Here is a 14,788-nt window from a genome sequence, read left to right as displayed (position 1 = left end):
GCGAGTCAGGCTCTTTATATCTAATTTTAGAACTGGAAGGACCCTTCGACACGAGCTAATTCAGATCTCTCATTTTACATTCAAGGACATTGAAACTCAGGCCACCTTCATTAAGTAGTTATCCATGTGACCTTAGCAAGTTGCCACGACTTGCTGGCCTCAATTTCCTAATCTCTAAAATGGAGATGATGACAATGCTATCTACCCTTAAGCAGTTGTGATGATTAAATGACATGGGACAGTGCACGGGACGGGTCTGGTAGGGAAGAAAACACTCCATGACGGCTGGCTCTTTTTATTTTTCATTCGGCAAATAGTCATCGGGCTTCTGCTATGTGTCAAACACCACTCCAGGGAATGGGGACACAGCAAGAAATGAAGGGATATGGGAAGACAGACATTAAAACACAATTCGTAGACAGTCTTGATTACAGCTGGCTGAGTGTCGGTGCTTAAGATCACACAACCTGGAACTAGAATCCAGGTCAACCAGCTTAGAGAGTCTTAATTTTCACAAGTGCTGTTGTCATCCCTCCCCCCTTCCTCATCTGTACCGGCGAGGGAGCTCGGTGAACTATAATGCCGGGTGGTGTTACGAGAAGTCCCCTCTCCTCATATTTGATGGGCCTGCTGTGGAGTACTAACTCAGTTCTTAGAGCCCTCTCTGTAAATGAGATGTGGCCCATTTGGAACACAGTCTGCGGACCAGGATGGAAAAACAATAGTATACAAGGAACTCTTTGGAGATGGAAGGGAGGGGAAGGGAGGGGAAGGGCTCTGGTTTCAGAACCAAACACTACTTTTTTTTTTTTTTTTAACACAAACTTAACTATACTCTCCACGAGCTATGTGACCTTTAGCCAATTATTGAAACTTGCTAAGCCTCAGTTTCCTCATCTGTAGATTGGGGCTGGTGTTTCCCACCTCAGAAATTTGCCTTAAGCATTAAATAAGAAAGTGCACACAAAGTGCTTAGCCCAATAAAGCATGCATTAAACATTCAATAACTGCCTGCCAGGGTTAAGCAGGAGAGAGGGGAGTAAAAACACGGAGTTCAACACAGATCATGTCCCTTCTCTACAAAAACCCTCCTAGTAGCTTTCCAATTGATGTAGACGACAAAGAAATCTCTAGAATCGTCCATAGGCCCTCAGCAATCCAGATGGTCACTATCACTTCTCAGTCCTCATTTCCATCTACGTCCTCTTGCACACACGTTAGTCTAGCCATACCTCATTATGCCTGCACACACCCCCTACGGGCCACCTCAGTGCCTTTGAACTTGCCAGCCCTCCTGTAGAAGGCAGGGTAGCACAGTGGTTAAGAACATGGGCTCAGGGTCAGATCCCTAGGTACGTATCCCAGCTCTGCTCCTTACTTAGTGTATGATTTGGGCAAGTGACTTAACTTCTGTGTTTTGATCTCCTCATCGGTGACATGAGCATAATATCACTACTACCTATCACGTAAAACTTAAGCTCTCTATAGCGGAAAAAAAAGAAAGAAAGAAGACCGAATGCAGTTTGTTGAAGAGTGACTAGCTGCTGGAAGGTCTAGCCGATATATGGTACCAGCACTTTGCATACCTCACACCTAATCCCCAGGACAATTCTGAGATAGATTATCCCTTGTCTCATTTTCCAGATAGGGAAACTGAGGCCAAGAACAACTAAAGCACATCCAGGACTCAGACCCACCATGGCTGACTCCACAGGTCTCTGTACTCTCCGCCCATCCTAAATCTGTTCACGCAGCTTCAGGCTCCAGTCTAAACTACGAGGTCTTCAAGGGCACACATTTGCATATTGCCCCCCTGGGCCTGTGTTTCATAAAAAGGACCTACATCTTCTTACCTGTCCTGTGGGCACGAGTGAACTAGAAAAGTCTCGGGCTTTCCTGCCCTGCAGAGGCAAAGTAGACAGACCCCTGCCAGAGGAAGACAGCTCCACGCGTCTGGGACCCACACTGCCTTGTGGTCAACTCATAAACAAGTGGGTGGAAGGCTGAAAACACTTCTTTGGTGACTTAAATCCCCCCAGCCTTTATCGAGCCCCCAACCTCACAAAGAGTGAGTATCTGTGAAGAGCTTGGCACATTCCCGACGGTGTCGGATCTTGCTTTCCTTTCCTCCCTTGGCCAAGTGTCTATCACCTCCACCCCCTCTGATCCAGGCGGACAGGAGAGAGCCCTGCACGTGTGCACGTGTGTGCAAATCACAGTCGCCAGAAGTGCTCATCTGGGAGGGCCGGGTTGCTGGAAATACAGGGCACTACTGGGAAGTGTTTTATGACCAGGTGGAAGAATGGGAGAAGGTACAGACGTGCTCTGGGACAGAGCTGAAGTCTCTAAAACCCATGTCCTAATCCTACTTGAAACATGGCCACATACAGGAAGTCCTGTTTCTCTGCCCGAGGATGAAAGGAATCAGTAGGCTAACTCCACCACCGTATCAAAGAGGCCAGGGCAGGAACAAATACTTCATCATCATAACCCAATCATGGAGCGCCCCATGGCCCTCCCAAGAATGGGTATGAAATTGAATTATTTCTGAAAAATCATCTTCCAGGGCCTTGGGATGGAAAATGTTAGATCAGGAGGATTACCAGCAGGCAGGGAGCTATGCTTAAGGACTTGTTTCTGTGCTCACGGCAATGATTCGAGATTTTCCTTTTACTGGCCATTTGACATTAGATTTCATCAATACCACTAATGTTAGATTACCTCCACTACAGGAATAATAACGATAACGATGATAATGTGTGATGACGATAGTGATTATAGTTACCGCTGTCTGAACACTTTTTTACATGCGCCAAGCACCAACACTAAATATTCATGCTCGTGCCCTGTGCTATTTAAACCCATCAACAACATTGCGAGGCAAGTACTCTGTTGTCCCATTTTACAGATGAAGACAGCAAGGCCTAGACAGACAGGCATCTCACTCACAAAGATGAGCGCTTACAGCCATTGCTGTGTCTCTCTAATTTGCTCCACTCCGTGGATCTTTTTTTCGATCTGCACAATTATGGGGTTATACACCAGATCAAGTGATTTCTAAAGGAGCGCGGGACACCAGCATCCCAAACTTCCAGATCGTTATGCAGTCTTCAGAGGGAGATAGAAAGCACCATCGCTTTCCAGGGTCTCAGAGACAGGTCCCACGCCTGGGAGTCTATGTCAACAGCCTCAGTTCATTTCTTTCTTCCGTTCATGAAGAATGGCTCAAAACCCGGAAATGGTTTCAGAGGTCAAGGTGGCCAAAGTCTGCGAATCAAGAACACTGAGCTTTGATTTAAGCCCACACCTAATCCTTCTCTCCACTGGTCAGAGTCTTGAACAAAATTCCCTACCTAAAAAAAAAAGTTCAAATTCCTCAGTAGACAAGGCAGGGCTCCCTGGGTTCTAATCTCAACGTGCGATGGTAGTTTATCAATCTCTTTCCTTCCAGCTTCTGCCCACAACTCTATCCCTGGCCCATTCCAGACCACAAGAGCTCCTGCCCATCTTTACATTCTCCCTAAAGTAGTGACAGAAAATATCGTTTTAGCAGTGCTAAAAGATCCCGTTTAGTTGGAGGTCTGGCTCCCGAGGCATAAATTGCCACATCCCTTTGCACCTGCCACCCTTAAATATTCTCTGTTCCCCTACAGTATCTAATTTTCTGTAATAAATGGCTGCTCTGATCTGGATGCTTGTGTCCTCCCAAAATTCATAAGCTGAAACCTACTGTCCGATGTACTGGTACCAGGAGGTAAGGGCTTTGCTTAGGTCGTGGGGGTGGAGCCTCATGAGTGGGATCAGTGCCCTTATAAAGAAACCCCAGAGCTCTCCCTAGCCCCTTCCTTCCTTCCGCCACGTAGGGTCCCAGCAGTAAGAAGAAGGTGGTCTGCAGGTAGGGGTGGGTCCTCACCAGAGCCCTGCCGTACTGGCACCCTGATGTTGGACTCCAGCCTCCAGAACTGTGAGAAATAAATTTCTGTGGTTTTTCTGTCTGTGGCACTGTGTTATAGAAGCCCAAATAAACTAAGGCGATGGGTGTTGCCTTACGATTGAGGAAAAGAGGTATTTTTCAATTGTTAATAACGACATGGGAAGATGCTTCCGATAGAATAGTGAAGAAAGAAGCACCATGTAAAGTTAAACGTATACATGCATGTGTATCTTTAATGCCCCCAATTTCGTAAATATGCATTTGTCTTTTAAAAGCCTAGAAGAAATTCTCTGGGTGGTTAAATGACCCAAAGACCCCAGGCCACAGTAACCCCAGTGCTCAGAAAGAGCAGAGAGGGAAGAAAGCCCAAGTCCATTCCAACCTTTTCCCAGTCACTTCCAGGGCCCTAGTTCCAGGGCCAAGGCCACCACAGAAGAGGGCAAGGTCAACTCCCAGGGGAACCCCTCGCGCTCCGCTGAGATACACAGGGGCTTGGCGGTAAGGATGGACACATCACCGTAATACACAGTTGCAAGTGCCCGTTCTGGTTCCACGAACAGGCCAAACTGTAACGTGCAAGCATCGTCTAGCTGTGACTTCAGTGGCAGGGAAGGCTCTGCATGGGGTGAAAGCAGAGAAAACAATGTTCTATAATGTTCCGTCGATAATAAGCTCTAGCCAAGCGTGGGAAGTGGTTCTGGAGACACGCAGGATGAATAAGCAGGACGGCGTGGAGGACATATTCGCGGGCTGGCAGGCAGGCTCGCACGTGGCTGCTGGCTTGCTGTCTCCCCTCCCCCTCCACACCCACACCAGCTGAGAGAATGACCTAGCTCCTCTGTCGTTACTCAAGAAATCCACATTTCAGGGTCTGTTCCCGGAATCACATTAGTATTTTTGCTTATCCAGAAAGGTTAAAAACTCTCACGACCCCCAACCAGCTTCATTTGTCTCCTCAAGTTCTGAGAGCAAAACTCAAGGGACTTTCCCCAAAATGAATTATGCAGAAGATATGATAAGATGAGATTCCACCTGCTGCTAAGGGACTCGCCTTAGAAAAATGTAATCAGATATTCATTTCCTGATATTAACAACCACTAAAAGGGAGCTCTGCTTTCTGGAACAAATACCTTAAGAAGAAAGTTTAAACATATACATTTTAATTGAATTTCTTCCTAGCCAGGTTGTAATTGATAGAACCCTCTATCCATCATGATCCACAGGCGTCTGTAACTCATAAGTTGGTGGATCTACCAGTATGACTTTTCTAGGTTCTTAACCCTCTTATCAACCACTCAAGTTTCCAGGGAGACTCATTAGCAGAGCTGGCAAATGCTGAAGTCGGCATCATTACCGACCACAAAAGTTTGGAGCATCTGCTCCCCTCTATGTTTGTTTATCGTCTGTCTTACCCCAAGTAGAATGTGACCACAATGCAGCAGACATTTTTATCTGTTGTGCTCACTACAGCAGCCATGTAGCACCTGGCCCTCAGGGGTAACTAACACATATTTGCTGACTACTGGAGACGACTAGAATCCGCCACCCCAAGACTATGCCACTTTGGCCTGAGGATAATTTTGAGCTGAAGGCAATTGAGAGGAAGCAGATACAAGAAAGCTCTGTGCCTTACCCCATACGACTAAAAGCAAGACATAAATTTATAAAGGTGATCCTCCCTCCTTCACCAGGAAGGACAGAAGTCAATCACTGAGACAACTCTAGACCCATCTTAGGCCAGAAACAGCCCCAGAGGAAACTACATAATAAACTTTGCTAGCTAGCAAAGACCTGATCTTCCCATTTGTTCCCCTATATTTTTACCTTCCCACAACTGTCACCCCAGAAGTATGAAGTCCTTTTCCTTTGTCTTGGCACTTCTCAACAAATGTACTGTTCTTTTAAGATGCTATATAAGCCCAAGTTCTAACCACCTCTTTGAGTTATTCATCACTGAGTGCTCCCATGTATATGCACAATGAAAATGTTAATCAACTTGTTTGTTTTTCTCTTGCAAATGTGTCTTTCATTTGGCCTATTTTGCAGAGCCCCAATCAGAGAATCCAGGATTCTAAGAGGAAAAAGATTATCTTCCTCCCTTACACTAAAAATTTCTTCTGTACTGAGAAACTGGAGCCTAGGGACTGCACACAGGTCCTACCATAAATGAACTTTCAGTCTCCCTGACTGGGTGGCAATGGGCACACGTGAAAAAACACACATTCAAACAGAAATTACGGCAGCATATTCTAAGGTTCAAAAGCTCAGCACAGACATTAAGATTTAAGCAGGGGTGAGGGGCACCTGAGCGGCTCAGTAGGTCAAGCATCTGATTCTTGATTTCAGCTCAGGTCATGATGTTGAGGTTTGTGAGATTGAGCCCCATGGTGGACTCTGCTCCAACATATGGAGCCTGCTTGGGATTCTTTCTCTCCCTCTCTCTCCACCCTTCCCTGTTTGCATTATCTCTCTCTCTCTCTCTCTCTCTCTCTCTCTCTCAAAATAAATAAATATCTTTTTAAAAAAGATTTAAGAAGGGGTGCCTGGGCAGCTCTGTCGGTTAAGCCGGCTGACTTTGGCTCAGGTCATGATCTCACAGCTCCTGGGTTCAAGCCCCGCATCGGGCTCTATGCTGACAACTCAGAGCTTGGAACCTGCTTTATATTCTGTGTCTCCCTCTCTCTCTCTGCCTCTCTGCCCCCCCCTCTCTCTCTCTCTCTCTCTCTCATAAATAAATAAATAAATAAATAAATAAGTAAGTAAACAAACATTGAAAAAAATTAAAAAATAAAAAAGATTTAAGAAAAGGGAGAAATCACACTCTCAGGACAAGAAGTTCTCTTGCTGCATTGTCTCCTCCTTAACAGTGTTGACATAAGACTTAGAACAACTGGGAACTCCTCAAATCGTCGAGCCTTCCTGTCCTTGGAAAATACTACACATGTCACACCCAAATCCAGGGACGTCTGCCTCTCCTTACCATACAGAATGGAGTTCCAAGTCCTGCAGACCCTGCTCCTGAATCATTCACGAAGGCATCCCCGCCTCTGGCAGAGTGATGACCCAGCATGCCTCTCTTCCCTCTGCCGTCTTACCTCAGAAGCAGAGTTGCCTTATGAGCACTGAAAGGGAGGGGAATCATTTGTTGATATTTAAATAAATTACACCACAAAACGGAAGTGAAAATCTTCCCTCTGATGTTCTCAAGGCTGCTCTAGAGAGGGGAGGAGGTACCAGGTGCTGAAGAGGCATTCATTCATTTGCTTCCTTTTTCACACGGTAAATGTGTGGTGGCCAGCTGTGCCCAGGGTGGGGACACAGGCGGAACCGTAAGGACACAGCCCTGCCTCAAAAAGTATACGGCTGACTGAGAGAATACACAATAAGGAGGTAATACAAATACAGTGTGATAAGACTCATTGTAAGTGAAACCCAGCGTGCCAGAAGAGCAAAATAGGGGCATACCTCCCTTCCAACCCTAGCTCTACATGAACCCTAGTTTATTTAGAAGGCGTCACTTCCTACTGACCGGCCCTGATTTTTATTCAAAACGTGGGAACATTTTCCTGTCTTGTAGCACTACGGTAAGGATTCAGTGCACTTCCATAACTAAAGGGCTTAACGAAGTGCACGGCCCACGGCAGACAAGCACTCGATACATTGTTAATATTGTTACTAGCAAGAGGAACGCAAGGACCTGAATTGAGATTTGCTTCCCGCGGCTTAGGTAGGGGTGAAAGCTTGGGATGTGGGGTAAGTGTATCTCATGGCTCCCCTGCTGCCCGGCTGCAGAAATGCTTCCCTTCTTCCGTGTCTGATGGGCACTCCCCGTAGAGCATGGAAGTTTGATCTTTAAGGGGGGATTTGAGCATCAGGACTCAGACAGATGTGTGCTCTCTAGCTTTAAAAAAGCTAGACCTAGGTCACCTGGGTGGCTAGGTCAGTTATGTGTTAAGTGTCAGTTAAGTGATCTCAGCTCAGGTCATGACCTCACCGTTTGTAAGACCAAGTCCCACGTCAGGCTCTGTGCTAGAGCATGGAGCCTGCTTGGGATTCTCTCTCTCTCTCTCTCTCTCTCTCTCTGCCCCTCCCCTGCTCTCTCTCTTTCAAAATAAATTAATAAACTTAAAAAAATTTTTAAAAAGGGCAAGAAAGTCCTGAGGTCTTCCTTACTGCCCTTCAGCCATGGTAGGAGTGGCCATGTTGCTCCTTCCCATTCTATTAAGATGAGGCTGTGACCCCCAGGGGGGGTAGGATGCCCAGGGCTGGCTTAGGAAGGATTTGGGGGGGAGGGGGAGGGGTGATGGGAAGGGAGAAGAGGGGGCTGTGCGTTGTCTGTGTCACATTTCTCCACCTCAAGCAGCCCAGATGAACATAAAGTCAAGGTAAGTGCTTGCTGTGTTTATTTTTCAAACGCAGAATCATCCCGTCTCTGGACGATCCACAGGGTGGGGCCTATCGAAACGTCTAACCGGAAACCAAGAGAAACCAAGAGGCAGCTTAGATTCTAGACCAGTCTTCCAAAACGTGTAGGCTCCTAAGACACCCCATCCCCAACAGAGTTCCCCCCGGAACCAGCTTCTGCTCTCTGCTGTAATTCTAACACCCAGCACATCCTGGCAAATAGCAGAAGTTAGATGAACATTAATAACCACAAAAAAAAATGAATGAATGAGCTCAGGAACAAATGGATAAAGGGAAGAAACAGCTTGGGATTGGGAACTGCCTTCTTTCAAAGGACACCAAGGGCGAATCTTCGAGAAGCAGGGAATGTGTAGGGCGGATGTTGTCCTGACACTGCAGGCAGCAAAGGGGCACCACCCTGCAATTAACTCTTTCCGGTAGGGCTAGTGGGGAAGGGGGCGGCCCTCAGCAGCGCAGCCATTACGCGCCCAGTAGGGGGTCCAAAAAGCTGCCAGACCGGATTTCATTTCGGAATGAACTCTTATGATTTTTTTTTTTTTTTCTCTGCTGTTCCAGCAGCGGCAACAGCAGATTTACTCCCCTAATTATGTTTGGCTTTGGTTAAATTAGTTTGCATTCCCTGAGCACACACAGGGTGGGGGAGGGGGAGCAGGCAGGAGTAGGAGGTGGCCGGAGAAGATGCCGAGAGGTGGAGAGAATCTTCTCAGAGAATGATGCACACAGCAGAACAATCCATCAGGCCCTGGGCAGCGGCTGGACAGACAGCTACTGCGCGGTGCTCCAGGGATCCCCAAGGGATGGAGAAAGTGGTGTTCCGCCTAAATCTCTATTCATTCATTCATTCATTCATGCTACAAATATTTATTGAGGACTCAAGATGAGTCAGACATTGATGTGAAAGGTGCAGGGAATTGCAGTGAACCAGACAACTAAAGGCTCCCTGACCTCATGAACTTATATTCTAGGAGGGAAGCGAGACAAGAAATAAGATAAGCAAAACTTTCAGATGCCATGAAATCAATGGAACAGAATAAGGTGATGGGGAATTTCATTAAGTTGTTTTTGCTGGCAGTCTCACCCAATAACAAAAATAACACAACCACCATGAATCCACGTACTCAGGGATATTCTAGAACCCACATATTCTAGAAGCTCACTAACCTTTCATTGGACCTTCACAGAAAACCCTGAGATGAGTATAGTTACCCTTGTTTCACAGATGAGGAAACTGAGGCCCAGAGTGTTTTAGTTACCTGCTGGAGGACATACAGCAGGTGACCTCCAATGCAATGTTGCCCCTGTGCCTTTCAAAGTTCTACAGTCAATAACAGTAACCAGTGATTAAAGCACCCGTTAACTACCAGGCATACAATCCTTGCAGCACATTCTCAGTATCAGCTGTCGGCAGTTTTATCCATTGCCTTTTACCAGCCAAGACCCGGAGAGCCTAGTCAGTTGACCCAGCATGATAAGTCCGTGAAGGAATAAAGGCAGGATTGGGACTCACATCTGAATGACCCCTCAGTCTTGTCACCGCCCCCACCCCAGAACATAATACAAAGTAGCTGCTGAAACTAATATATTTTTTTCCTTGATAACCAGGAGGAAAGATTCTGATGTTAGAATGTCCTGTGGTCGCCATCCAGAGAACCCCTGGCTAGGACCAACATTTCCTCTGACTTTTCTGGCTGTTGTTCCAGGTAACCAGCCGGCAGCTAAGCTTAACACTCTTGCAAACTTACTTTGGGGAATAAACCAGAAGCAGAAAAATGCCTAGAACTCAAAGCAATGGTGCAACTCTAAAAGGGCCTCTTGTTAAATCGTGCTGTCCTCAACAAAGACACAAATAGGCAACCCAGGATTTAGTGCTGTGTGCAGATGAAAACTGCCTGTATCTTTACGCCAGGCCTTCCTTAGTATCCTATCTGATCAGTGACCTACGTTCTTCTATGCTCTATGGAACTGCCCCTATTTTCATAACTACCTGTCCTTACCAACTGCTGAATTAGATTCTCCATAGATAGCCCAGCCAACATCTCAAACCACCTCAACAGTTAAGGGCGTTTCAGAATTTCTATGATAAAACCTGTTCTTTATTCTTTTTAACACCTTGTCTATTTTTCACATTTGTAATGGACTCAAACCTGAAAGGGGAATTGTCAAATCAGAATTTTTTTTTTTTTTTGAGCAAAATGCCATTACAACCAGAATCAGCTGGTTTTGATTTATAAACACTGTAATCTTCCCCAGGCCTTAGATTTTTTTTTTTTTTTTAACAACATTCAGATCAGAACCAATTTAATTTTGAAAGATAGCTAATCAAGTAATTTGTTGCAGCACCTCTCTGGTTCTTGCTGTTGCAGAGGGGGTTGGTTGCTGCGTATGGATAAACTAACACTTTATTGAAGATTATAAATGGACCCTTCAGGTATCATGAAGTGCTTACCTATAATCTCCAGAAACACAATAACTTCTATACGTTCATTTAGCCACTAACTTGAACATTTCAGTGATTCACACGGAATGATCCACTTATGTGGTTAAGACTTGAAGCTCCAAACGTGTTTTATATGCAATAATTCTTTTTGTTATTAAAAATGTTTATTTACTTTTGAGAAAGAGAGAGAGCAAGAGGGGGAGGGGCAGAGAGAATGGGAGACAGAGAAACCCCGATGGGAGGCTTGAACTCCCAAACTGCGAGATGACCTGAGCCAAAATCAAGAGTCAGATGCCTAACCGACCGAGTCACTTGGGCGCCCCTGCAATAATTCTTTTGAAATGTACTAACTTTTTAGAGACGCATATAGATGAATTCCCAATTTTGGAGAAGAAGAGTACATCAATCTCCATCTTGATTTTGCAATTTTCTTTATAGTAGTCCCCCCCCTCACCTTATCTGTGGGGATACATTCCAGGATCCCCAGTGGATGCCTGAAACCACGGATGGTAATGAACCCTATATATATTATTTTTTTCCTGTGCATACATACCCATGGCAAAGTTACTTATAAATTAGGCACAGTAAGAGATTAACAATAACCAATAATAAAATAGAACAATTATAACAGTATATTGTAACAAAAGTTATGTAAATGTGGACTCTCTCTCTCTCTCTCAAAATATCTTACTGTACTGTACTCACTCACCTTCTCCTCGGGATGATGTGAGATGATAAAATGCCTCTGTGATGGGATGAAGCGAGGTGCCTAATGTAGGCAATGTGACACAGAGAGTTAGGCCACTACCGACTTTCTGATGACACCCCAAAGAGAGGATCGTGTGTGGCTGACTGCAGGCAAAGGAAGCTTCAGAAAGAAACCGCCGATTGGGGGCGGGGGAGGGCAGGGCTACTATACTCCCGACACCCTAACATGTACACACTTAATGAGAAACAAATGGGACATGGATTTGAGAATTCCACATATTTGGGGATCGTTATAGTCACCCCAAGCTTTCCATTCACCATACTTTCATTAAGCATGACTACATGATGGAATATAGCCTACCCTTGGAACTCGTGTTCCAATAAAGACAGATGGTAACCCATTGCCTTCTCCTTAGCAAATACCTACATTCCTATTCGGTGCCAGTCTCTGTTCTAAGCGCTTTATAATTACTGAATCCTCGAGGCGCCTGGGTGGCACCTGGCTCTTCCTTTCGGCTCAGGTCATGATCTCATGGTTGTGACATCGAGCCGTGTCTGCTTAAGATTCTGTCTCTCCCTCTGCCCCTCACTCACTCACTACAAATAAATAAATAAATAAATAAATACTGAATCCTTGTAACAATCCTGTGAGGTAGGAACTGATTTGCCCCCTTAATTTTTTATTCTTTAAATTTGATCTGACTTAAGTCCTAGCCATGATATTCTGTTCCTCTTTACTGCGTGGGATAGCCAGGGCATCACCCAGGATAATTGTTTTCAGACCTGTTTCACATTCTAAAGCAGATGAAAGCCTCATGGAGTTAAAGGCTGCTCCTGGTGTGGTTAGTCTTCTACCCCAGAAGCAACTAAATAATTCCTCTTTCTGAGCAACTTCTCATTTCCTTTCAAAGGAGGCACGGGGATTGTGGAGAAAGTACCAAGCCCAAAGACATTACCCTGCCAATCTGGGCAGATAAATGGGAAGACCCGGCATTCCTCTCAGGTGTCCACGTCCCTGTCACCTTCCCTTTACTCTGGTCATCTCTGAAATTAAGCGGTCTGCTGGTTGACTTGCAGGCAGGAATTAGGAAAACTCCTGCAAGAAGCTTTCACGGGAGGAAGGAATGAAAGCATGCGCTGATACATTGTATTAATGTGCTGGGAAAGTGTTTTCCACGTTTTATGGTAGAAATAAACATGGGCATGGGCTTCAAATTCCAGCTTTGCCCCATGCTTGCCCTGTGACTTTGAGCAAGTAATTTAACTTCTCTGAGCTGTCGCCTTGTTTATAGGAAACCTACTTAATAGATTTTTATGAAAATTGGGTAAACTTCAATTATATGATACAATATAAGCATAATGGCCCCTTGTGGTTGCTTCATAAATGTTGGGTCTCTCCTCATTTCCTCCTCCTTCCACGTATGTTTCCAAGGCAACCTGCTACCACAAGTACCAGATAATAAATAACAAGTGACGTTTCAAAAGAAAAAAAAAAAAAAAAGACCCTCCTCACCCCCAAAGTCCTGGGAAGGAAATGTTCTGATTTTATAGATTTGCCAAGGTGGGCTGATTTCCACCCAGTATACCAATTCTGTCCCATTTTGCTGCCTCTATAATGAAGAAGAAGGAGAAGGAGAAGGAGAAGAAGAAGAAGAAGAAGAAGAAGAAGAAGCAGCTAACATTTATTTTCTCATTTATTTGCAATGTAGGGAAATAGTCCCAAGTGCAGGAGGGAAGGAAAATGGCAGTTTGAGAGGTCCTGATGTTACCACTCTCAGTGACAAGGTAGACAATCCAGAGCCTTCCTCACACCCAAAAGGAAAGAAATTGGACCCCAAAGCAACTGCTCCCTTGGCTGCAATGCCTTGTAACAGGATTACAGGTTATGTAAGTCAAGGTCGAAGACGGCCATTTTCTTTGTACGGCTCAAGCATTTAATTTTCCAAATCAGGAAACTTCATTTCTCAATGTGCTCAGTAGAATCTATCGGCTTCCTTCAGCAGACAAAAGAAAAGCAGCTGAAAATTGGCATGTGTGTTGCCTTTAATTTAAGCTTTTGTGCCCCTATTCTTGGTCCTTACGGTTTAGGAGGTGCAGCTCTTGCCCCCAGGGAAGAGAACGGTATCAAAGCACCTTCGAACCAGGGCTTGAGGAGTCTGGTGACCTTAGAGCCTCAACTCTGAATTTTCTGGCTTCCGCGGGTTTACATCCAATCCACAGTGTTCCTTTAGGTGGTGTTTTATGCTTAATTATACTTAAAGGTTCAGCGGGTGGGATTTCATCCAAAGCCCAAGACTTTGAGCCATCAGCTCCTGGGGATGTCATTTCAAGCTTCTCATTTCTAATCACCTGGGTCTTTACCCAAGATGTGTTTTAACTCAAGTTAAAGGGGTTTTTGTCTTGTAAGCAACCATTTTAAAAAGCAAAGTGTTTTGTTTGTGGAAAAAAAAAAAAAAAAAGAAACATCTGAATAGATCTAAATCCTTCCTGTAAATAATTCACAAATTATTATGAAGGGATTTGTAATGTTTGAAACCTGTGTTTGCAGCCTCAGTCACTCTGTTGGGGGCGGCATATGTGACATGCTTCTGGGAGTGATCTGAACCGTGACATGGTGAGACCCACCAGGCAGACTGGAGGTTCAGAGAGGCCAGAGAAAACTAGAGCAGGCAGTAAAAGGATGTCGAAGCCATCTGAGGTCTTCGAAAGCTATATACAGTCATTAGAGCAATTAAAGCCCTTTTCTCAGCTTTTTCAGTAAAATCTTAGCTTTAACAGCTAAAGACCATGAAACCACATTGCCTCCCTCAGTAAATATTACCATATCCAAAGTCCATTTGCCTTCTTCCAGGAGAAGGGCCTTGGCAAATGGGGGGGAACAGTCCTCTGCCTTGCCAGAGGACTTGAAAGGGACTTGCCCTTTCTGAATCCGTTGAAGACCCTGCTTGAATCCCACAGCAAACAGCACAATAACATGGCCTCCAGAGGGTGAGGTGGTGGGAGGTTGAAATGCTGGGGCAGAGCTAAGATGCGTTGGCTGTAAACCCCCTGGGATGCCAGGCTGTGGTCCATATGTCCTTAAGGCACCTTGGTTGACAGAAGGTGAGGGCGAGAGGTGTCCAGGCTGAGGGAGGAGGTGTGATAATCTCAGGAGGACCATCTGAAGGAAGATGGCTGTAGTTCGTCCGAAGCGGTCACTTCACCTTCAGCTGGCCCAAAAGATCTCCAGGAAAGGTGCACATCTCCTCCTCCTATCCCCTCCTTAATGCCTCTCCAGGTGCCCC

General features: G+C 45.4%; 1 protein-coding gene across 11 annotated transcripts in view; it reads right to left on the bottom strand.

The window, feature by feature from the left end:
* LDB2 (LIM domain binding 2) overlaps positions 1–14,788 on the bottom strand; it is a 384,443-nt gene that overhangs the window by 268,280 nt on the left and 101,375 nt on the right. Inside the window, exon 1 of one of the 11 annotated variants that reach the window (XM_058723020.1) lies at positions 6,915–7,041. The exons of the other annotated variants lie outside the window; for them this stretch is intronic. Coding sequence (XP_058579003.1) covers positions 6,915–7,004 — 90 coding nt within the window. The 5' untranslated portion in view covers positions 7,005–7,041. Of the gene's footprint in view, positions 1–6,914; positions 7,042–14,788 lie in introns of those variants that run through there. 11 annotated transcript variants of the gene reach the window in all.

The sequence above is a fragment of the Neofelis nebulosa genome, chromosome 3 (assembly GCF_028018385.1).
Source record: "Neofelis nebulosa isolate mNeoNeb1 chromosome 3, mNeoNeb1.pri, whole genome shotgun sequence".
Classification (NCBI taxonomy): Eukaryota; Metazoa; Chordata; class Mammalia; order Carnivora; family Felidae; genus Neofelis; species Neofelis nebulosa.
Note: the sequence above shows the minus strand (reverse complement) of the source record. Positions and strands in the feature narration are given on the sequence as shown.